Source organism: Suricata suricatta, chromosome 3 (assembly GCF_006229205.1).
Source record: "Suricata suricatta isolate VVHF042 chromosome 3, meerkat_22Aug2017_6uvM2_HiC, whole genome shotgun sequence".
Classification (NCBI taxonomy): Eukaryota; Metazoa; Chordata; class Mammalia; order Carnivora; family Herpestidae; genus Suricata; species Suricata suricatta.
The window spans coordinates 160,707,368-160,733,010 of NC_043702.1; the positions used below are offsets into that span (position 1 = coordinate 160,707,368).

The following is a 25,643-nucleotide window of genomic DNA, read 5'->3' on the forward strand; positions in this document are numbered from 1 at the left end:
TAAGCTGCTATACTCTGGTTCCCCCAGCCGGTGGGATCTTCCATTCCTCCTGACAAAAGCAGGCAATCTTCCAATTCCCCTGCATGGCGATGTGGACAAACCAAACAAGGAGCTGATCTCTCTCCCCTTGGTGGGAGCTGGGAACTCTCCAATTTAACTATAAGGGTAGTTTAACAGAACTAAGTAAAGAGCTTATTTCTATCAATGGAAGAAGGTAGCAGTCTGATTTTCCCTCCAAAGAGTATTGTCCGAGTGAGCAGAGAGCTGATCCATCATCTCCCAACCAGCTTACCTAGGCTGTACCCCACCTCTTCACCAACCAGCAAGATGCTGAGCCTCTCCCTTTACCCATAATCTGGCAGCAACAAGATAATGGTGATGGTGAAAGGCAGGGCAAGCCAGCACGCCTCTTTCCTGTGTCAGCACCCATCAGGAGCGGCGTCTTTACATTGGCCCGACATCAACAGGAATGAACAAGGAAGTAGGTAGGAGTCAGGGCTAGTCACTACTTTCTTTTCCCCAATCATGGGTGTGAAGAGAGCCCAGCGGAGAGCTGAACCTGCACACGCACTTCACAGCATGGAGACTGCATGCAGTGCTAGGATCAGAGCTGGTTTGTGCTCTGGTTCCCACACCACCTCCAGCAAGTGAGCAGGGTCTAGTGGGGAGCTGTCCCCTGTCCCCATTCATATTAGTGAGACTGAAGTACCTGGTATGAGGGGGGGTCCATCAGTACTCAACGGTCCTCTTCACTTGCTTGTGAAGTGGACCCTGTGAGAAACTAAGCCCCCACTTACACCTGGCATCAAGGAGGTGCTATGAGAGGAAGTATTTAACATCCACTCCTCCTTCCCGCAGTGTCAACAGGGGCCAGCAGGAAGCTCAGTTTCCACTCCGTCCCGCCCCCATGGCAACAAGGTAGTGAGTCAGTAATGTGTTTTCCCTTCCCTGGTGGCAGTGGGGCTCAGTGGCTTTCAGAATACATCACCACTCAGAAGCGACAAGGTGGTGCCAGTAGGGGGCTCGTGTTCACTGGGAAGCTACTGAAGCAGGAGCTAAATTTCCACCCCACCCATCCGCCAGCAGGCAGGGAAGCAAGGCTCCACATTTTTAGGACGGTGGTGGCAGGGACAAGTGGGAAGTGTATACATCCACCTGGCCATCATGTTATACCTCAGTATGGGTACTGAGGTAACAGCCTGCTAATATAGCAGAAGATTAAAGTAGATCCAAAGTCTCAGAGTGTAATATCTAAAATGTCCAGGATAAAATAAAAATCACTTATCATACCAAGAACCAGAAAAATCATGACTTGGAGGAGGAAAAAAAATCATGATGTGAAACAGGGAAAAAAATCTACAGATACCAACACTGAGATTAATTAGATGTTGACATTATCTGACCAGAATTTTAAAGCAGATTGATAAAAATATTTTCCCTAAATGATTGTGAATTCTCTTGAAATAAATGAAAAAAAAAAACAGATAATCTTAGCAAAGAAATGTGTTTTTAAAGAAAAATCCAAATGGAAATTAAAGAATTTAAGACAGCCATGGAAACAATGGCCTCCTGAGTAAAATGAAGATGACAGAATAAGATCCATGAACTTGAAACAACAGAGTTTACCTAATATGAAGTGAAGAGGACAGAATAAGACCCAAGAACTTGAATCAACAGAATTTACCTAATCTGAACAAAAGAGAAACAAGAGATTAAAATAAATAAAATGAAGAGAGCACCTAAAAATTTATGGAAATAATAACAAAGAACTGGTACTTGTATAATCAGAATCCTAGAAAGAGGAGAGAGAGAGTGGTATTTGAAAATATCTTCAAAGAAATAATGTCTGAAAACATTGCAAATATGGCAAAAGATGTAAACATGCAGATTCAAGAAGCTAAGCAAACTCCAAATAATGGGGGGAGGGGTCAAAGAAATGCACGCGAAGGCATTCATTATTAAACTTATACAAAATAAATGAGAGCGAGAAGGAGCGTTGAAAACAGCTAGAGGGCAACAACCTTACAAGAGAATACACCAACCAGTTGAAATGCCAACCGATTTCTCATCTGAAACGGTGAAGGCCAGAAGTAGCACATTTTTGAGGTAATGAAAGAAATTAACTGTCCATCGCAAATTTTAGATCTGCCAGAAATACCTTGTAGGAATGAAGGAAAAATTAAGACCTTCTTGGGTGAATGAAAACTAAGAGTTTGTTTTCATGAAACTACCACTGAAAGACTGACTAAAGCAAATCCTTTAAACAGAAACAAAATGATAACAGAAGGTTTAGAACTTCAAACAAGAAATAAGAACATTAGAATGAAAAAGATTAACGGGCGCCTGGGTGTGCTCAGTTGGCTGAGCTCCTGACTTCAGCTCAGGTCATGGTGTCACAGTTCATGAGGTTAAGCCCCATGTTGTGTTCCGTGTTGACAGCTTGGAGCCTGGAGCCTGCTTTGGGTTCTGTGTCTCCCTCTCTCTCTGCCCTCCCCCCCCCAAATAAACAAACATTAAATTTTTTTAAAAGAATGAAAAAGATTAAGAATAAATACACAGACTATCCTTCTCTGAGTTTGTGAAATAATATATGATATTTGAGGAAAAAATTATCACATTATTGGATGTTTTGCTCAGTGTATGAAGAGGAAACACTCAGACAATTTTACCTTAAAAACAAGACAGGTAAAGAGCCTAAATGGAAGTGATCCATTGCTGCAGTGACTAAACACCAATGCAGTAGCCTGTGAGAAGTTAACTGTGTATCCTGTAATGCCCGGAGTCTTTAAAGCCACTGTACAAAAAGATACACCAAAAAGTACTATAAATAAATAAGTTGGAATCACAAAATGGATTCCAGTAACTCACAGTAAAGAAAAGAGAAAAAGAAAAAAAACAGAAGGAAGAAACAGAAAACAAGTAACAACACTGCAGACATAATCCTAAGAGGTCAATAAGAAGCCTAGGTATAAATGGCCTAAATACACTAAATATAAGACAGAGTTTGGCAGTGGATAAAATTAGGTAGGTTGATAGTTTGATGGATATAGATAGACAATTGATATAGAAAATACATACAAAAATATACAGAATATATATTATGTATAATATATATTTATTTATTTATGGACCCAGATGTAGTCTGTTTTCAATAATATATATTTATATATTATATATCTTATATATAATATATATAGAACATGATACACAAAACACCAGAATACATATTAATTTCAAGTGCTCATCAAACACTTTTTTTTTTTAATGTTTATCTTTGAGGGAGAGACAGAGTGAGAGCAGGGGAGGGGCAGAGAGAAAGGGAGACACAGAATCTAAAGAAAGCTCCAGGTTCTGAGCTGTCAGCCCAGAGCCTGACGTGGGGCTCAAGCTCATGACCCATGAGATCATGATCTGAGCCGAAGCCGGATGCTCAACCGACTGAGCCACCCAGACCCCACTCATGTTCTCATGAAACAACCTTGAAAACAGACTACATCTGGGTCCATAAATAAATAAATAAATAAACCCCAACAACTTTAAAGAACTGAAATCATACAGAATGCCTTCTCTGACCACAACAGATTCAAATTTGTAATCAAGTTGTTTATAGAAATATAATTTTTAAGATCTTCATATACTTAGAAACTAAATAATATGTCTAATTAATCCATATGACTGCTTTATCCTCCATGAGTCAAGAGGAAGTTTCAGAGAAAATAAAAAATGCATACAACTGAATGGAATTAAAATACAACATATCAAAATATGGGGAAATATGTGGATGGAGCGAAAATAGTGTGAGAAGGGAAATATATCGCACTAAACACTAAATTTAATTACATATTACATTAGAGAACTAAACTAAATGTAATATTACATTTTAAAAGAAAGTTCCTTGGACGCCTGGTTGGTCAGTCGGTTAAGCATCCTGCTATGGCTCAGGTCATGATCTCACAGTTCATGGGTTCGAGCCCCACATCAGGCTCTGTGCTGACAGCTCAAAGCCTGGAGCCTGTTTCAGATTCTGTGTCCCCCTCTCTCTGTGACCCTCCCCTGCTCACTCTGTCTCTCAAAAATAAATAAAAAACATTAAAAAAATTTACTAAAATATTAACCTATATTCTTACCTCAAGAAGTTAGGGGGGGAAAGGAGCAAAGTAGCCTGAATAGAGCTGAAGGAAATAGTAAACATAAGAGCAGAAATCCATGAAACAAAAATAGAAAAATAGATAAAAATCAAGAGAATTTGGTTTCTCAAAAATATCCATAAGACATAAACATGACTTAACAAAATGATAGCATGATAAACAAATATAAGAAAAGGCATGAAAACAGGGAATATCATTTTAGATTCTATAACCAGCACAATGATAATAAGGGATAATAAAAAGAAAATATGAACAATATTACAAATTCAGTAACAGAGAAGAAACTGACCAATTCCTCGAAAACTATAAACTCACTAAAGCCGACCAACATGAAATACAATAATCTAAATATTCTTGCTAACATTAAAGAATCCTAATTTTTTTTAAACTCCAAGATCTCCAAGGCTAGAGAGTTTCAGTATAAACCTGAAGACCTCTATGAAACATTAAGGGAATAATTAATACCAATCTTATATAATCTATTCTAGAAAACAAAAGGAGGCAATGCTCCCAAACTCATTTTATGAAGACAGTATTAACCTAATAACAAGATAGTACAAGACAGGAAAAGTAGAGACCTCATGAACAGAGATATAAAAATCCTCACAAAAATACATTAGGAAATCAAATCCAGCAATGCACAAAAGGAATTACCATCATGACCAAGTGGGATTCATTCCAGAAATGTAATGTAGGTTCAACACCTGAAAAATCATTGTAATCAACCATATAGGACTAAAGAAGAAAAATCATATGATCATATTTTTGATGCAGAAAAGACTTTGACAAAATCCAACATTTATAATATAATCTCTCAATAAATTAGGATTAGAGAAAATTTTTCTCAACTTGATAAATAACATGTATGAAAAATCTACAGCCAACATAATACTTAATGATGAAAAACCTAAGGTTTTCTAAGATTCGGAGCCAGGCAAGGATGTTTGTTCTCATTACTCTTAGTCAACATGGTACTAGAAATTTTAGCTACTGCAAGAAGAAATAAAAATTATACTGACCGAAAAGAAATAAAATTGCTACTAATTATAGATGACATGATTGATTGCCTATACAGAAAATCCCAACTTACAAAAGAACTTGCAGAACTAATACATCAATTTGGTAAGGTCCCAAAATATAAGAACAGTCCCCCCAAAAATTAATGTTTCTGTATGCTAACAATAAACATGTGGAAACTAAAATTTAAAACACAAGACCAATTTCAGTTATTCTAAAGAAAATGAAACACATATGAATAAACAGCAAAACATGTAGACACTTTACACTAGAAATTATAAAATGCTGACAAAAGAAATCAAAGAACTAAATAAATGGAGTTATTTACCATGTTTATGTATTAAAAAATTCAACATAGTTAAAAACACCTATTCACTACAAGTTGATTTATAAACTTAATGTAATTCCTACCAAAGTCTGAAGAAGACATTTTGCAGATATAGTGAAACTTATTCTAAAGCTTACATGGAAAGACTTGGGCCTTGAAAAGTGTAAAACAAAAAATTTAAAAAGGAAGGAAGGGAAGGTGGAAGGAAGGAGGGAACTTAGAGGAGTCAGTCTTCCAGATATTAAGGCTCAGAGTAATCTAGACTATCTGATATTGATAGAGGGACGCACACGTAGATCAATGAAAAGGAACAGAGAATCCAGAAATAGACCCACACAAAAATGCCCAACTGATCCCTGACAAACGTGCAAAAACAAATCAATGGAGGAAGGATATCCTTCCAACTAATGTTCCTGGACTATCTGGACATCCACTAGCAAATAAACAAAACCCTCAATCTAAATTTCACACCTACTACATTAACTCAAAATGGAATACAGGCTTAAAAACTTTAAAAGAGAAGTCTGGGCTGCATCTCTTTATAATATTTATAAAAGCCTCTTCCCACATACTTTAAGGTGCTCTGCTTGAGACCACTGCAGATATTTTAGGGGATTAAATTATAATCATCACCGTATGTCCCAATATATATACCCAGAGAGTTCATCTCATTTGCAGCTCACTCCTTTGTTGTTGTTGTTGTTGTTGTTGTTGTTGATCTCCCTACACTTTAGGGGCAGGGGCGGTCCTAAGAAATAGCTGCAAGGCATCTGCACCTGAGGGGCCTTTTCCAGGTTGGTACAGGCATTCTGCCTTTTAAGTGTTCACCAAAATGGCAGACCTACTAGACTATACCAATTCTGATGAACACCTGTTTGAGTACCACCATGGTGGGCTGATGTGGGCTCCGTCAGGCCAGGAAAACTCAATGTAGGCGGCAATAGATAGGGTCCCCCTTTAGGGAATATTGTATTTAGGATGAGTGCCACCCCCCAACATTTTTCTTTTTTCTTTTTTTTTTTTTAATTTTAAAGTAATCTTACACTTGCCTATTGTTGTCATTATTTGCCTGCTTGTCTGACCTTTTCATCAGGCCTGAAGAAAAGACAATGCAGATGTTTGCGTCAAACATTTCCAGTAGTCTCTGGCCCTACCTACCCACTGTGCCTCCCTCAAGGTGCTCCTCAGACTCTCACAGCTCAGGGCAACAGAAGCACAACCAGGAAGTATGCACATACCAGGTCTGCCAAGACTTTCTCCCAACTCCACCTCATTTTTGAACCAAGTCTGGGAACAGAGAGTGTTCCAGAAGGAGCCAGACAGAGAAGGCCCCCTTTAAACACAAATGCCCCACCCACCTGCAGGAAGTCCTACTCTGGGGTGATGTGACCAGACCAGCAGCCACAGCCAACAGGAACTAAGGTAGGCTGCACATGCTGTCCCCCCTATGGCACGTGAGTCCCTTCCCTGGAGGTGGTCCTCTGGTCCACTGGCAAAGCACCGAACCCTGAGTCACAGCCTGTTCTAGAAGAATCAACCTCACAGACCTGAAGAGAAAGGAAGAAAGGCAGAGAGGGAAGGAGAGCTGCAGGAAAGGAGCGGGGAGGAAGGGAGGGAGGAGGGAAGAGGGAAACGTCAGGCATGGGGTGTGAGGTGCCAACCTTTCCATCAGGTATCAACAGGGGCCATGGGCTATTCCCTGAGAAAAGGAGGAACACCTCACCTAGACGGGGTGGGGCCATGGAGCAAACCTGAGAGCAGGCGAGTCCCCAGAGACCAGTCCCTGGGCCAGATCCTGTGATGCCACCTGTGAATGCCCCCCTTCCTGCTTCCCAAAGTCTAAGCATGGACCAAAAGAGGAGTGGGTGTGGGGTGGGATTAGGGAAGGGAGGCCTTGTCCTTGGCCCACGGGGACACCTCCTTCCTAGTAAGGATAGCACCATAGTGGAGCCACAAGGCAGAAAGCAGGATTGTGAGGGGCAACTCTACACGATTTTCAACCCAAATATCGAAGCCACGTTCTTTCTATAAATTCCTTAGTGCCAACACCTCCAAAATGGCTACATGTAGCAGACTTGTCCAATTAGGATAACACATGGATTTGTATCCCAGAAAACAAACCACTTAAAGTTACGTACTATAAGTCCATAATCTAAACTTTCTTGGTCACCCTCTGCCACAGTGAAATTGACAGAGGTTGAGTCTCACTAGGTACCTGGGTTCTCTCTGTCCACATCCTCTACCCCGCAGCACAAAGCCCTTCTGTTGCTTCCCCATTTTTTAAATTATTTTCTTCCTCCTCAGATTGAGAAGCATGAACAGCAAGCATAAACAAAACCTATCCATTATTTTTCTACTTCTAGAATACGCAATTCAGTTTTTTAAGGGATTATTTCGTATAAGCTCTAGAAAGCAGAATGAAATTGCTTTTTCAGACATAAGCACTTATAATATACAATTATATACATATTTTAAACGTATCAGTATTTTTTTCAGTGCTGTACTCAATTAGAAAATTAAAAAACCTATTAAAGCCTTTCCATTCTTGGAAAAGTTTCCTTCATTTGTTTTAATTTTAACCATTCTTTTTTGGCTTATGGATATCTCTACTAGTATCTTGAACATATGCTTTTATTTATTATACATCCAAAGCAAATGCAGCTGCTGTGAACACTTGAATATTATACTTTAGAGAGAGGAATACTGAGGGAAACAGTATGGGAAAATAAAACTATTAAAGTCCATGTTTAAATAAAGTCATATTCTCCATTCTATTACCAAGTGATACATACCATAGGCCAAATTCTGCCCTAGGTTATATGCACACTGTTCTTTCTGACTTTAGTGATAATTGTACATGTAAAACTGAAGCCATCAGTTAGCCCTGTGGGCACAAGAATGCCTATCCTCAAAAAAAGCACAAATTATCTTTCTTATTATATTTGGCTTTTAGATGAAAGTGATATAATATAAATGACAATTCCATTAAATAATATAGGTTTTAAAAAGCACTACCATCAAATTTTGACCATTACAAATTTTACAGAATTACCATAGTGGCATTTCAAAACTAGAGATTGTTGAAACAAATATGTAGACATTGGAAAATACTCTCCTTTTTATAGCAACTTTCAATTTTAGTAGTATATGTAATAATGTGTACTGTAATATTTGTATATATTTTCCTTTTGTATTTTATAGCTATTGGCTATGTATTTATAGCTATTGGGCCTATTAACTGAGAACCAGCCATTTTCAAGTAAGAAAAAATGCTCAATTCATCAAATACCACTTTCTAAGTTGAAATATTTATTTACTAACAGCTTGATTTAAATCTTGGTTGGAGGTGTTTCCATCGGAAAGGTCTTATTGAATTTAAATTTTTCCTGTGAAATATTAGACTGGTAACATTCAGATTTGTGAAAGGTAAACATTATAATGTGATGTGTGATGATTTTCTGCACACGGTTAAACTTTTTGGTATATATATATATATATATATATATATACCCTATAAATTCCTTCATATATATATATATATATATACACACACACACACACACACACACCAGACATATATATATATATATATATATATACATACACACATGTGTATATTTATATACAATGTGTATTTATATAATAATACACATGCACATACATGCATTGTTTATACTAATGGTTTATAGTAGTTACCAAATAAATTGGACAAGGAACAGGTGAAAAAATATGGGTTGCTGATATGTAGGAAAATTCATAGCATTATGTAAACCTCTAAGCTATTTTTTCAGCCTTTTTAAATTTAACGCATGATGTATTTCTTTCTAAGAAACTCAGACCCCTCACTCTTACTAAACCCTTTTGCTATTTTCATCTCCCAGGCCTCGTCCCCTTGTTTTTGGTCTACAGAATTTTTATGTCCTCTTCTTCTCCACCTACTTAAATCCTATCTCGCTTCAAGAGTTAACTCACATGCTGCCTTCTTTATGAATTTTTCCTGACATCTCTCCTAATCATTTCCAGTCTTGAATTCAGATTATTTTGTTGCATACTTTTTAATCCATGTAAGAAAAGGGAAAGAAGTAATAATGCTTGGACCTCACCCCAGATAAATGAAGACATAATGGAGTATGGACATCAGAATATTTTCTAAAGTTTCTGCGATGCTAATGATTTCTATAATTGAGAATTATTCCCCCAAGCTGAATTCTACCTCATATGTGCCAAGTATCAAAAATCTGATTCTCTTTTAGTGTTTCTATTTAAGCAAATGGAACTTTTCCATCCAGTTGTCCAAGCCAGAAATCTGGGATTTATCAGAACTCCCTTCCCTTAACCTCTATTTCTTTCATCAACAAGTCCTTTATTTTAAATTCCCAAATATCTCTCAAACATGACCACCTCGTTACAGATCTACATCATTATTACAGCTCAGGGTATACGCCTATCTCGCTGGGGAATGTGTGCACAGCCTAACAACCCTTTATTCTTAACCTCAGCAAACTGTTATCTTTCACTGCAACCAAAGGGATTTTATGAAAAGATCATCTGCTTAGGTCATACTTTTTCTCTCCCTTCCTTTGCTCCTCCATCTCCTGTTCTCTACATAAAACACTTTAGTACAATCCCACTGAAAACATTTTAACAACTATGTTCTTTAAGATATAGCCTCTTTTCCAAACCCTCTAGCTTATTTTACATGCTGTTCCACTTTACTGCGTTCTGCCCATACAGGCCTCTTAATTGCTTACATGCAACATACTCTCTTTTTATAGAAGGGTGTTTGTGCGATTTGCTATGCATGTATAGAATGTTCTATACTTTCTTTGCCTAGTTGAATCCTATGCATTTTATTGAATACATCTTGTTATCCACTGAATTGTATCTCCCACAAAGACAGATTGAACTGTTAACCCCCAGCTTATAAATATGACCTTTTTTGGGTATAGGGTCTTCTCTAAGGCAGTCGGTTAAAATAAAGTCATAGTGAATTAGGGTGCATCCCAATCCAATATAACTGACCTCTTTATAGGAAGAGAAGACACTGACACACAAGGGGAAAAGATGGCCAATGATAATGGAAGCAGAGATTTGGTGTGAGGCCTCTAAAAGCTAAGAATTGTTGGGGCGCCTGGGTGACTCAGTTGGTTGAGCATCTGACTTCGGCTCAGGTCATGATCTCATGGTTCATGAGTTTGAGCCCCTGTCAGGCTCTGTGCTGACAGCTCAGAGCCTGGAGCCTGGTTCAGATTCTGTGTCTCCCTCTCTCTCTCTGCCCCTTTGCCACCTGCTCTCTGCCTGTCTCTCTGTCTCTCTCTCCCTGAGATGAATCTACAAACAACTTTTTTTTTCCTCCATAATATTTTATTGTCAAATTGTTTCCATACAACAACCAGTGCTCTTCCCCGTAAGTGCCCTCCACCATCACCACCACCTCTTTTCCCCCCTCCCTCTTCCCCCTCAACCCTCAGTTCATTCTCAGCATTCAACAGTCTCTCAAGTTCTGCATCCCTCTCTCTCCCCAACTCTCTCTCCCTCCTCCATTCCCCCTGGTTCTCCATTAGGTCTCTCTTGTTTTCCTGCTAGACCTATGAGTGCAAACATATGGTTTCTGTCCTTCTCTGCCTGGCTTACTTCACTCAGCATGACACCCTCAAAGTCCATCCACTTTCCTACGAAGGGCCATATGTCATTCCCTCTCATTGCCATGTAGTCCGTTATAATTTCTTCAAGTAAGCCTTCTTTGACTAAAATATGATCAAATTATCCTTCATATAATCCCATAAAACATATCACAGTTATAATTTTGCTTTCATTGGTGTTATTATTTGATTGTCTTTTTCTCCTAATAGACTGTAGACTTTAACATGCTTTATCAGCCATTATTTTCTTTACCTGTCACATTTATGGTATAAGCCATAGGCTGGGTTTTATCTTTGTTCCCAACTTCTAGTGGGTATGTAATATTTTGAGGAGTTACATGATTTTCCTTAGGGTTCCACACTTTTTAAGTAAAAGGTCAAGAATTAAAGCCTTGACTTCTGACTAAATATTGTGTTTTAAAGTCACATGCAAAAATGCACAGAAAATAATTTTTACTTGGATGGTGTTACCTCTCTCCATAATCAAGTGGGAAGAATCCCTCCTTTTTATTTCATTGGATCACAAGTCTTGGTTCTGTATGTCATGGATCAAGTGATCAGGATGCGTTAAATGGGATATTCTTTTTTTTAATCCACTGTAGTCATTCCTGACTGCCACAAACCATAGACATATAGAACAGAACTTTATATAAAATTATACCCTGTTGTACATTTAGACCATGTATCTAAATGAGATGGTTGTAAAATATATTGATTTTAATTATTTGCACAAATCATGTCAATATGTGAAGCATTAAAAATGTTTACAACAAATGGGTAGAGACATAATTTATATTTACTTTTAAAAACATGTCTCCAGTTATTTGATTTTTAGGTAAAGGGATTCAAATAACTTTACTCCTTAGACTATCATAGTGACCTGAGTTCATGGCAATTTATTATATATTTTTAGCTAAAGGTTAAAAAAACTAGAGACTGTAAATTCAGTTTGTAAATCTAACTCAACCTACTTCAGGCTCATTATCTGAAAAGCAGATAAGCCACTGGCCCAGACATAGTATTAGCATTTAAAATTTAAGCGTATCCCATGTTTAATATAGTACATATAATCAATGCTCAATAATGGCAGCTATTATTTTCAGTATTTTTAAAATTTTTAATGTATTTTTGAGAGACAAAGAGAGACAGTATGAGCAGGGGAGGATCAGAGAGAGAGGGAGACACAGAATCTGAAGCAGGCTCAAAGCTCTGAGCTAGCGCTCAGCACAGAGCCCGATGCGGGGCTTGAACCCTGATCAGATCATGACCTGAGCAGAAGTCGGACGCTTAACCGACTGAGCCACCCAGGCACCCCTGTTCTCAGCATTTTTAACTGATTATTTTAAAATAGAATTTGGTAAATTCAATGGATATTTAATTATTAGTTTTAGATAACTGAAACTATTCAGCTAACTCAGGTGACATTCAGCTGGCTAGATACAAAAGGCAGCTTTGGACAAATAAACAACGTTTACCATTTTCACCGACACTTATGGGTAAAAGCTATGGAAATTATTAAAGAAACAATACGGATTGAGAGTCTTTGGAGAGGAGAACTGAGGTGGTGGTCACGTGAGGATCCCAGCACACAGAGCTTACGGAACTGAATGAGGAAGCTTCCATAAGGTTGCATGGACATTCTATGTTCCCTCAATCAATAGAGACATGGGAAGGCCTTTGTAAAGTGTGCACACGGGCATACACTGCGGAGATTAATTGAGAGACTTGGTTTATCTTCTCGCAAATGTTGGCTAAATTGCATTTTCTTTTCCTTCAGCACTATCAACAGTTTTCCTTTTTCAGATTGAATACATAAATCAAAGGAACATATTTCATGAACAGTGATTATGAACCCCCTATTCTTCATCTATTGATTCCAAAACCTTGATTTACCATGCGTTCTTCCTTTCATTGTATTAGATTAGAACTGCTCTTTTTCACATTACTGTGGCTAGAACCATCTTTGGCTCTTGAATTGTCAGTGTTTCAAGGAGCCTTCAAAAAGCATAGAAAAAGCATATAACCTCACTGCTAAAGCCATTTCTTGCCTCCATAGTTGCACAATTTCATCAATTTCAAATTATAAATTGTTTTACTGTATTTCAGCATAATTACTGAAGGATTTCTATACTGATGATTCTTTGATGCTATTTGTCCTTTAAAATATGTGGAACTGCTTAAGGGAAGACAGTATTTTCACAAGAAAGGCTGAGTTTTTTACTTTTAAATGACAGGCATCTAAATGTGAGCACACTTCCAAGTTGTCTTACCTACCAACCCATAACAAACTGTGGAAGTAAAATTCTTCATGTATTTCAAAACTTTTTTTTTCTTGAGAAAGAAAATCAAGAGATTTCTCTCAATAACTAGAAGCACATGCTGATTCAATATGAAAACTAAGCTTTAAAAAATCTGCTAATGTTATCAGTGTTCCCCATTTGATAATAAAAAGTCTGAATTGATTTTTTCCAGGTTTAGTACAAAAAATATGACATAACGGATTTCAGCTTGATGTAATTTGAAATAGCCAATATATTAAACCCCAAAGTGAACTTTAAATTGGCAATCGTGTCAGATTCAAGTCCCTGAATGAATATTAATTTAAAAACTAATCATTTTCCAACAGGTTGAAGCTTCAAAATGCTAGTTCTGGAATAAAAGCTGTGAGATCCATTACTATCACATCGGGCATCTTTTGTTTAAGAAACTAGACCTTCAATGTGCAGTATGTCTGCCTCTTCCTGGCATCATTTTTGCCCAGGGATTTAATTATTTAAAACTCATTTCTTTTTTTCTGAATTTGGAAAATTAAAATTTTGATTTTACTGATGGAAAGCTGATACTAAGTGAACTATCTGAGGTAAGGCGTAAGGTCAGATCTGTTCATTAATTTTATGTCACTAGCCCTTTGTAAGTTAAATTCTGGTTTCTGAGCCAGTTTTTGAGTAAGTGTTTTATCTTTACACACACATACACACACGTGCATATGCATGCACACCCCATATAAATTCATTGCTTTACGGCTATATTGGAGGGTGACTAAAAATACACATACACATTAATTAGACTTGCAGTCGGAAACGAGACTAAGCCAGATTATAGATTATGTGTTCTATTTTATGCCCTCGAATCCCCAAATAAAACAGAATTTGGATGCACTATATAATAATGCAACAGCAAGTTACATTTTATATTAAAATATGTTCTTTGCAGAATTAGAAGCTGCATTTGTCCATATACTGGCCAGAAAATCTACCAAAAAAATATTTCTCTATGAATGCTAGACAGCATGGGGAAGCAGAGAAAGAAAAGCACAAGGCGGATGGTCAGCTCACAGAGTGGGCTCTGTCACCACCTAGACAACCCCATGCAACTCAAGAGCTTTCTTTTCTCTTCCTTTCTTTCTTTTCCTAAGAGGGTGAGAGAGGGGGCATAAGTGAGCAGAGGGCAGAGAGAGAGGGAGAAAGAAGCGGGGCTCACCCGATGCAGGGCAGAGCTTACCTGAAGCAGGGCTCGAACTCACAAACCATGAGTTCATGACCTGAGCAGAAGTCAGATGCTTAACCAACTGAAGCCCACCAGGTGCCCTACTCAAGAGCTTTTTATACTTCAACTGTGCGTCACTTCACACTCCACTTACTTTTTTATGTGAATTCAGAAGGAATTCAGGGAAGCTTCCCTTTATCGCCTAGTCCAAAGCCTCATATCACATAAGTAAGGAAACTAAGTCAAAGGGTTTTGCTAAGGTGACTGAGAAGCATTACCTGAATAAATTACCCCTAACTCCAATCTCTTCTCTTCCCCACTACGCTATAACACCCTTTAAAGAATGAGCACCTTCCTTTTTAAACATCTATAATATGAATTATTATGAATTTCATAGTATCTTAAACGTATTCAAACTGGTATCCAATTTAAAGGAAGCCTATGCAGATCTCCAATTTAGAGTAAATAATCACTCTAATTTTCATTTGAATGAATCCAGATTCTCATAATGCTGGGTGTCTCCAAATCCACTAAGAAACGCCAAGTGAACCAATGACTGATTGATACAGTTTTTCTAACGTTTTATGACTGCTTCATAGTATTAATGTAAAATGTAGAATGGGAGAAATTTATGTAAAGATAAATAAAAGAAGTATACAAATTGGAGAGGACAAGTCTTCTCCAGATAGTCAAACAGATATGAAATAAAGCAGTCTCATTAAATCATGAGAACTTTAACCTTTTCTTGAAAGAAGGAAATGATTCAATGATTTATAAAGAAATTTTTGCCTAAACTAGGAAATGACTCATATTTGACATGTATTGAAATGATAAAGCTGATTTCAACGGGCACTTTAAGAGCATTTTACTCCCAGGAGAGTAATTCAGTCATGGTTACCTTTTCACATTTGGATTTTAAACTTTCTTTTGTACAGCTTTTCCTGTACTATTGTCTGCCAAAAGATGGCAGTTTCACAGATAAAATAAAGCGAATTAAAAAAAATTTTTATCATTGTTCATACAAAAATATGCAATCAACATTACCTATTTGACATCATCTTCAATGGTTTCTACTTTCCTATTTTTAACATTACAAACCAATTCTGTAGTACTGGTCAGTGGGGGGAATAGACAATTTCAAGATATAGAACAAATTAGTCCCCTGCCTGTAATTATCGAACAAATGAGAGGTAAATACCACCAGACTGCACCCATCATCTGTTATAGACAAGGCCTTATAACCAGACATGACTCGCCTTTCAAACCCTAGCGCTATAGAAATGTTGCTTCCTGCCAACTATATTTGATAAACCCATACCCTAAGGAAAAGGGGGGTAAATAAGGCACAACACACGGATTGGTCATTACTTTGTCAATACCTTCCTATAGAAGCCAATCACTGTTACTTCTTTGCATTTATATTTTAAATTTCCTCCCTAGGGTTTTTTTTTTTAATTTATTTTTGAGAGAGAGAGAGACTGGATGAACAGGGAAGCATCAGAGAGAGAGGGAGACACAGATTCCAAAACAGGCTCCAGGCTGAGCTGTTGGCACAGAGCACAATGCAGGGCTCGAACCCATGAACCATGAGATCATGACCTGAGCCGAAGCCAGACGCTTAACTGACTGAGCCACCCAGACACCCCTTCTTCCTAGGGCTTTTAATGAGCTACTATGCAAAGGCATGACAGAACTTCACAGCTATAATCAGGCAAAACAAAGATGTGTAACAAAGTGTATTTAAATCCTCAGGAATGGTATCTGTGCTGAAGTAAGCGTTAAAACCCAGATAACAATTCTCAAGGCCCTCTAAGGAAGTCTACCTGCTAACTGCTTCAGCCTGCAAGAGCAGTGTGAGAAATCAAAGACTATTTCAATAAAAATAATGGGGGTGTGTGACACCCGTGTGGCTCAGTGGGTTAAGCATCTGATTCCTAGTTTCCACTCAGGTGATGATTTAATGATTCAGGGTATCAAGCCCCATGTCAGGCTGCAAGATGACAGCACCAAGGCTCCTTGGGATTCCCTCTCTGTCTTTCTCTCTGCTCCCTCCCCTGCTCATGTTGTGCTCCCCTCTCTCAAAATAAATAAGTAAACGTTAAAAAAAGGAATAAGGGTACAATTATCCTCCAGTGTAAATGGGGTTTACATGAACCACTATTTAGCCACTCCTGTGAGCACACAGAATTGGGACTACAGACATCGGACCTCTGGTGTGAAAGGCAAGAGTGACCTTTGGCCACACTGGCCCATTCCAGTATCTGACCCATCCTGACCCGGGGAGAGGGGGGCAGGATACACTCTATCTGCATTCCCTGGAACTGTAAAATACCAGATAGCTCACAGTTCTCAGTTTTTAACACCTTCCAAGGCTAATACAAACTGTGGCTGACAACTGAAGCAATAACAGAACACTTTCGGAGTGTCTGAAGTGTAAAGTTCATTACTTCTAAGGTCAGCATTTTAATGCAACAGCCAAATTTCACTCACATCATCAGATGCTATCTGTGAAGGACAGCGGTAGAAACCAGGCGGGGGAGGCTAATGTTGTCATGACCAGTAAAATTAGTGTGAGGCACTGAAAGAGCTTTCCATTTTTAGCAAAATATAGTAACCAAACACAACAAACATTTCCTGAGGTTGTTATCACGCCAAAGAGCATTGTCCTAAGCTTCTGTGGGAGTTTTCACAGCAATGGTTGGGGGGGGGGGAGAGAGGGAATATTGGACTATCAAGTGATACATCATTAGGTCATTTAAATGTTATTTTTCTCTAGTTGTCATTTACACATACGTGAAATCTAAAAATACTGCTTCCCATCTTGTGGGGAGATGCTGTGTAAGGAAAGAAAGGAAGACAGATTCTCGTGTTTAACCAAATGTTAAATATTTTTTATTTTACTCACCTGCACACTAAGATGAATCCATTTCTTCACAAGAATTCTCCCCAGTGTCATTACTTTTATTGGAGGCTGCAAACCATTTACTGTGCGATAATAAAACATGCTCTCCTTCTCAGATATTGTAAGTTTGAACACAATCTGCCCATCCACCATCTTTTCTATAACACACCTTGGGAAGCAACCAGAAAAGAGAAAAGGTCAGCATCCAATCAAAAGACATGCTAAGGCAATTGTGCAGTTACGGGGGCATGAAAACCCCACTCAGAAGGTGCACTATGAAAAAGTGCCTGAATGCCAGTCTATGCACAGCCAAGTTTTACTCCAATTAAGAAGCTCTTCGGTTTCAATTTAAAAAATGGAATTTTTACTTACAGTATATTCCCCAGAACCTCAACACCCTTTATTAGACATTAATGATGGAAACGACAGTGGTGGAGTCATCCTGCAAAACCAACATTTAGCCTATTGGCTCATTAGTCTTCTGCTATTTCTTTTATAAGAAATGGCATGCTCCGCTCCCTCCGGCTTGGGTACTGAGTTACCAGTGCATCTCTTTCTCTCTTTTTCTTAATGTAAAGAGAATTTCGTGTCCATAGAAGACTCTAAACTGCTAGCCCTGAAGTTGGAAGTGCTCTATTTAATTCCCATGATGAAATGGAGAATGGACAACTACAATCTCTTCTTACGTCATCACTGACTGGCCAGAAGCCAAAGCCAGCATCTGTAAAAGGACCGGCTAGCTCTCCATGGCCACACAGCCCACCTGAGACATGGAGGTAACATTGATGATCTTGGATGAAAGGTCATGCAATCTTCTAAAGAACACTGTGAAATTGTATTTTGATAAAATAGAAGAATTTTCAAGAATTTTCTGGGTTTTCTATCAGGCCAATTATCCAATTATTTTTCAAAAAGGACTTCTATCCTCATCACAGTGGCACACTTTCCCCATCCCTTTAAATAGAAAAATGGTGTTTTTATAAATATTTACTTTCTGTGTTAATTTATATTTAATATAAATTATTTTAAGTTAATATCATCATTGCATATAACCAGCTACTCTGTTCCCACTGAGCAGAAACAGAAATGAACTTAAGCTCATTCCTCTCTATCACAGTCAGTGTAGCCACTCAACTTTTTAGCAGAAGAGAATATTATAAATGCTTGCTTATAGCCTCCTGAGTGAATTATTCCCAAAGATCTGCTATTTAAAGACAAACATCCCTGACATTAGCCATTAACATCTCCCCAAATGACTGGCTCTTAAAGATGCTCATCAGCCTACATGTCACAGACAAGAATTCAACAAGGTGGCACATCCCAGGGAAGAGAATTTCATCAGGTACTGGAGGAGTCAGGCTCCCTTTCTTCACCTGGTTGCCTCCTACTCAACTCGGCATCTCCATGATTATGCCTGATCCTGGAACCCTTCTTCCTGGCTCAAGACTGCTTGAGGGGTCTTCCTTGGTATTCACTTAACACACTGTGCTGCCCTAGTAATGACACTGATCTGGGGCACCTGAGTGGCTCAGGCAAATAAGCATCCAGCTCTTGATGTCAGCTCAGATCATGATGAAACTATTCATGAGTTTGAGCCCCGCATTGGGCTCTGCACAGACAGTGGTAGAGCCTGCTTGGGATTCTCTCTCCCCCTCTCTCTCTGTCCCTCCTTCACTTGTGCACGTGCACCCATGCTCTCTCTCTATCTGAAAATAAACTTTTTTTTTAAGTAATGACACTGATCCATCTGTCTTCCCATTAGCTCATGAGTTTTCTGAGAACAGAAGCATAGCCTGGTTTACAGCAGACATGAAATGTGTCAACAACCAAATCAAGAAGAGGAAGCATCAAAGGAGCAAAGATCAGACGGGGAGAATCAAGAATTATTCCTAAAGATGTTTTAAAACTTTCCTTACAGGTCACATTTTCCACAAACTATTGCTTCTCACTTGCATTTATTCTTTTCTGGAGTTGAGAGGTAAGAATAAGATTGGAGAACACTTAGCAGTTACTATTTCACTGTCACTGGTCTTCCTAGATTTTGTATATGTATCTGGTGATAAAGTTATGAGAACACGTACATTTTTTTAACACAGCCAAATAAGATGGCATGAAGGTTTTATATAAAGTAGAGATATGGCTTGATAGAAATTCTACTGTGATTTTTTTAACCCTTTGGTGGGTGGATATTTTTTAATCACTGGGATGAGAAGGGTTGTCTCTTTACTCCCTGCCATAAGGTCTCTGAGGTCTCAGAACTGAGTTTGCCTGTATTCGTTTGACTTGAGTTTAAGCCAACAAGTTAAAATTTAACCATTACTCAAGAATGTATTTGCCAAATGCAGGCTTATTTTCCCAAGCTTACTGAAAATGCATTTCTTAATATGTTATTGATTATCTTCCTTGCTATTTTGTTTGCTTGTAAACATACTAGCTTTGGTAGATAATGAATGTGAAAGGAAGGCAGGTAGCAAAATATTTAGGAACTGGATTTATTCTGCTCCTGGATAAACAATAATTGGATAATCCATGTTTTGTTTGTTTTACTTATCTAGTGCAAACACCCCGAAATTCCCCCAATTCCCAGAGTTACTTTAGTTTTGAGAATGAAAACGACCTTGATGCATGGAACTCTCCAGACCGTAAACCATGTGCTACTGCCTCTATCAATACCTCTCTGTCTTATCTATACTAAATGATACCAATAGGAGAAGAACTTGGTAGAGACAGATCTCCGGGGGGGGGGGGGGGAGGCTTGGAAAAAAGAGTTTTTCCCAGCCATATTTGTGGACAATTTTTGGATATTCCTTACGTAAACTGAGTAGGTTGGATTTCCTGACATTTCAAACACTTAAAAAACAGGGTTTTCTTTTAGATATGATACAGAAATAGAGATAATGGTTTATGATCATTTTCACTCCAAATGAAAAAAAATGCAGACTTTCACTTGGCAAATTACAGCTAAACACCAAAGACATTTAAGTCATATTTGCTTATGAGATTATAAGACTTTGCTGGTTTGTTTCACAAGTTTTGAGATATTTGGCCAACACTCTCACACAAAGAAACTGTCACAAGGGGGAGAGCCAAAAGCTCTACAGGAAGACAAAAGATAAGCAAAAAACACTTCAACACTTATTCAAATCTCCAGACCGGCTCTAAATACTTAGGGAAAACACATTAGATGTCAGTTTAGAAAATACTACGGAATGAAAACCAAGTGATCATATAAACAAAAAATGATACCTAGGAAGCCCCACTACAAACCCACTGAAGGCATTTCTACTGGGATTCATGGCATAAAAGCTAGTGGGACCCTTTTATGCTTGTCTATATATTTTCTAACAGAAAACTCCACAAGGCAAAGGGCAAAAAGCTATATCTTTTCAGAGTTAGAGGATTATTCATTTATTCAACTCATCTTATTGGGCATCTTTCAGGAGGCAAACAAACATCTCTTCCTGGGAAAATAAGGATGAATAAAACACAGTCCTAAGCCCTTAGAGGGCCATCTGCCTGATGAAAATTTTATACTCTAGCAGGAGCAGGTTGTTTATAAAAACCTAGAGCAAGACTTAGGAAATATCAATTATTCGTACTACTAACCCGTGCACTTGTAAAGCCTAGCTGAGCCTCTCTAAGACCAAAAGTTTCACTAAAGGACCAGAGAACACATGAGGCACGAGTGAACATGTCTGTCTGCAAGGAAGCTATTTTAGCATAATCTTTTTTGAGGGCTTGCTTCATCCATGGAAAGAAGAAACAATTTTAAATCTGGGGGGAAATATCTGGAATGTAAACTTAAAAAGGAGGACGACCATAGCAGCTGATCTTCAACTGCATGAATTCCAGTGTTCACCTTCATTTCCAATTTAAGCATCCGTGTTGCAACCACCTTCACTACTATGGCTCAGGACCCTAGGAAAGCTTACACTCCCTCTACTACTTACATTACACCTTCCTTCTCAGGTTTCAGCCACACAGCTAGAGTAAATGATGCTGCCAGCCTTAGAGAAGGAGGAGAAGAAAAGCAATTCTTGTGATTTCCAAAAATAAAACTTGTGGAGTTGCTATGAGCATTGGGACACAGATCATGCTTGTCTACCGCAATGCAACTCCCAAGACCTGCCGAGAACAGGGCGGTGTGGCCCGGCGACGAAGATCTGTAGGGACAGTCCTGAATGCAAATCCGCTGGGCACAGAACTGAAGACTTGCGGCAGCGGTAGAGCTATGGCAAAACGTGCTTCGGTCTGGGAGTCCACATGTCGCTTGGGTTGGCACAATGGAAACATTCTTGAAGGCTCCCACGTTCTCCAGCTTTGGGAAAAGACCCTGTGAGTCAGCCAAAGAGGTGGCAGCGAAATACACAAAGATCAATGTTTCAATGAAGTGAGGCAAGACGCGGAAGCGCGGTGAAAGAGCCAGGCGACTCATGTTCACAAAAAAGCATTCTCCTCCTGATAAAGCATTCCTAAATAAATAATAAGGCCAATGCCGCCTGCCAGCAACACTTTAAAGCAGGGTGCGTTAAGTAACGTTGAGACACTCCATTCTTGAAAAGCTGCAGACACGTTTTCACACTGAGGTAATACCACAGACGTTCTTAGCAATGCTGAAGACATGAGTAGCAGCTGGTGTCTGGGAATCAAAAACAAAGTGTCAAGGAAAAGTTGCTACATCTTTAAAATTTAAGTTCATCCCAAGCCTGAGGACTTTGAGCCCCTGATAAGAAACATTACTGAACTCCTCAAAGAGAAAAAAACATTCTGAAGCACATTGTCTAGAGAAGAATACTTATTCTTTGGGTAACCGTTGTAGAGGGCAAATCAGACACTTTAAAAGTCCACAGGACAACAATTTCCTATATATATAGTTATATGCGGATACATATACAGTTTTGTGAATCTATTTCACCACACAGCAGTTTAAGAGTGCTACTCTGCCCCCAGAGAATTAGCACTATCTACTTAACAAGGTAAGGAATTGCATAGATTTTCTTTAGACATGCACCTTATGTTGTAGCACACAGCTATCGTACAGATGTCCGAAATAAAGCTGGCAAAGCGCTTTGGGCCTTTCCCCCAACCCAGCATGTGCAGCAACTTTAAGCTCAGAGTAAAGCTGATTAGAAACCTAACACCATCTGTCTGTCCTATGCCTTAGTATTTAGCAAACGTTTGTGTTCGTGTTTCCTCATATGACTACGTATTCGTAGGTTAAATATGGACCCCTAATACTGTGTAAGCAATTGTATTGATAAATAAGCTGAATTACCATCTCTTTATTGCATTTCAACCAGTCCCCTCAGTGTGACAAATGGCTCTTCACAGGACCGTGGTCCCTCGTTGCCTGGCAACGCTGTGGTAACCCCTGGGTTACTCTTAGCAAATAGGCCACAGCCGCAGGAATTCTGCAAGGAAGACGTGGGTGCCCAAGTAAAGTATTCTGCACGGCAAACACTTGGTTACCTGAAACTCAGAGCGTAGTCTGCTTGGTGGCCCGCCAGGAACTGAGCTCCCTAGGCTTTCAGCAGGTGCTTCAAGCAGTGGGAGGGACCTGGATGGGGCCAGGCATGCATAATTTTAAAGTAGCAGTACATCTTATCCCATAATCCCCTTTTAGCCCCTCCCCTCTACCGCTTACACACACCTCAATCCATTTAATCATGGGGTCAAAATGATCTGCCACTAATATAGTAACACAAGGAGTCATTTCTAGTGCTCTTTCTCTTTTCTGGGGAACAAAATGGAATTCTAAACCTTAACATATTGATGCCCTAACAGCTTGGTCCATGGTTGTAAGTTTCTGTTGACCATTTCATTGTTGCTTCCTTCTTTCACCCCTGTACACCCTCTTCTAAAAACATGTTTCTCTACATCATGAGGAGCAGCTGATGTTATCTCTAAATGTTGCATTTGAAAATGAGAGATTTTAATTAAACTACAGAGGCAACAGGATTATTGACTTTTTAGCTGCCTAATTGGATATGAATATGTATATATTCATGAGTACGTGTTTGATGTCAACTCTATGTAGTTTCTATTATATTCAAAACTCTCTCTTTTCTACTATCTGAGATATCTCGTCCCAGATGAGAAATATTCTAAAGCAACTGATACTTTTATTGCTTTATTCTTATCTTAAAAAAGGAAAACTTATTTGGGAAAAAACTAGTTGATTGTGGTTCTGTTTTCTATAAGTTATCCTGTGCAGAGAAATGTTTAGAAATGAGATAACTGTCTTTGGTGTTTCTTGTTAGTAAGGCAGCTGGAGACAAACTCAAAGTGTCATCTCTTCAATTTCCTTCTCTGTCTCCTTAATGAGAGGGTAGAAACCACAACCTTTTATATATCAGCCTTATCAGGAGTAGGTGCTTCTAGAGAAAACTTTCACCTTTTGTCAAAATATCCCGTTTTCCACTTGTTGGTTATTACAATCTCACAAGGGTAATTTCATTAAAAACAAATTTCAACCTAATGCCACCTAATATATAAGGCCTTGAGAGTTTGGGGAAATGCATTTGGAAATAGATATATAGGATGCCGTGAATGAGACAAATGCATTGTTCAGACCTGCTACAAAGCATGCAGTTGGCCTTTAAACAAGTTATTCAATCTCTGGCTTGGCCTTAGGCCTTGTGAATCCAAGGCCTAGCTTTTTCAATTGTGCATCTTCAGTGTATCTTTTGGGTCACCATTCTGGGGATAAGAATTTTCCTACCATATAACTGCTGCTTTGTAGTAGGAAGTCATGACTCAAAATAGACAAGCTAAGATTAGCGACTCTGCTCCACATTCAGAAACTCTGCCTGTAATTTGCAAAGGCAGACAACGGATTGACATACCCCTCAACTTTTGTCACTCGGTGCTATCAATCTTGAGGACACATCTGGTAAATGAATTAGGCACCAACAGTTCCACCACCCCTGTAAGTGCCTGAGAAAGAAGTATTGAAAAAATGAACATGTATGGGAGGAAAGTTTAGCTAACCATGGACGCTTTTTTCCCCTAGATATTTCTTTGCATTCACTGAGTAATTCTGGTTTGGATCAGCTTAGCTGCGTTTGGATGGTCTGATTTGGCCCTGCTCTCTCGTCTAGCAGTTGCCCTTGACAGTCATGGGAGGCTACCCCTGTCCCATTCTGATAGTAGCAGAAAGATTCTTAGCAACCTCAGATGGGAGGGTCCCATGTCCAAGTACTTGTCAGGCCTCTGCTGGCATCACATTTGCTAATGTCCCATTGATCAGAGCAGTCACATGACCAAGCCAAGCCTCAAGGGCTATAAAATAGACTATTCTTCCAGGAGGGAATGGCAAGGTCACACTGCATGGGGGCACTCACACAGAAGGGAAGGAATTTGTGACCATTTTTCAATCTACCAGAGAGTTGCTAGCAGTTACTTTTTCTAGTTGTAAAGCCATGTCATTTTGTATTGGAATTTGTTTTAAAAAAGTCAAGAAGATAGTGTTTTAGATAGACAACTCTTAAGTAAATTCTTACTCCTTATTCTGGAAAAGCTTACAGTAATCAGCTAAATTTTTCAAATGCCTGAGAATGAGTTTTGAAGGGAAAAAATCAAGAGGTATCCCCTATTCCTGGAATTTTAGCATCCATGCATTTACTATTAAAATTGTTGAACTTCTGGCATAACTGATCAAGAAAACATGATAGATGTATAATAATATTGGATATGAAAATGCAGGCATAAACTCTAGATGTAGCCTGATTACAAATATAAGAATATATTGTAGGCAATTTTATAAGAATTGAACTTGAATTATTAGACAAATTAGACAAATTCCTAAAAACATCCTAACCTAAGATGACTTGAGAAGACAGATAGAAACAATCCAAATTAAACTAACTCTGATTTTTACAAACATTCTTACAAATAGAATAAAAGAGTATTTCCCAATTTATTTTATGAGGCTAGTATAACTTTGATACACATATTAAAGAAAAAGAAAGATATGAGAAAGAAAAATTACAGGCCATTCTCACTAGGGTACATAAATAAAAAAATATTCTGAATAAAACATAAGCAAATTGAATCAAGAAATGTATAGAAAGACTAAATCTCCTGATCAATAAGCTGGGCTTATTCCAGAATTACAAAAA

General features: G+C 38.5%; 1 protein-coding gene across 1 annotated transcript in view; it reads right to left on the reverse strand.

The window, feature by feature from the left end:
• USH2A (usherin) overlaps positions 1 to 21,958 on the reverse strand; it is a 697,677-nt gene extending 675,719 nt beyond the window's left edge. Inside the window, exons 1-2 of the mRNA XM_029933401.1 lie at positions 21,474 to 21,958; positions 17,527 to 17,692 (exon numbers count right to left, since the gene is read on the reverse strand). Of these exons, the coding sequence (XP_029789261.1) occupies positions 17,527 to 17,692; positions 21,474 to 21,958 (651 nt within the window). The remainder of the gene's footprint in view (positions 1 to 17,526; positions 17,693 to 21,473) is intronic.
• Between the last annotated feature and the right edge of the window lie 3,685 nt (positions 21,959 to 25,643).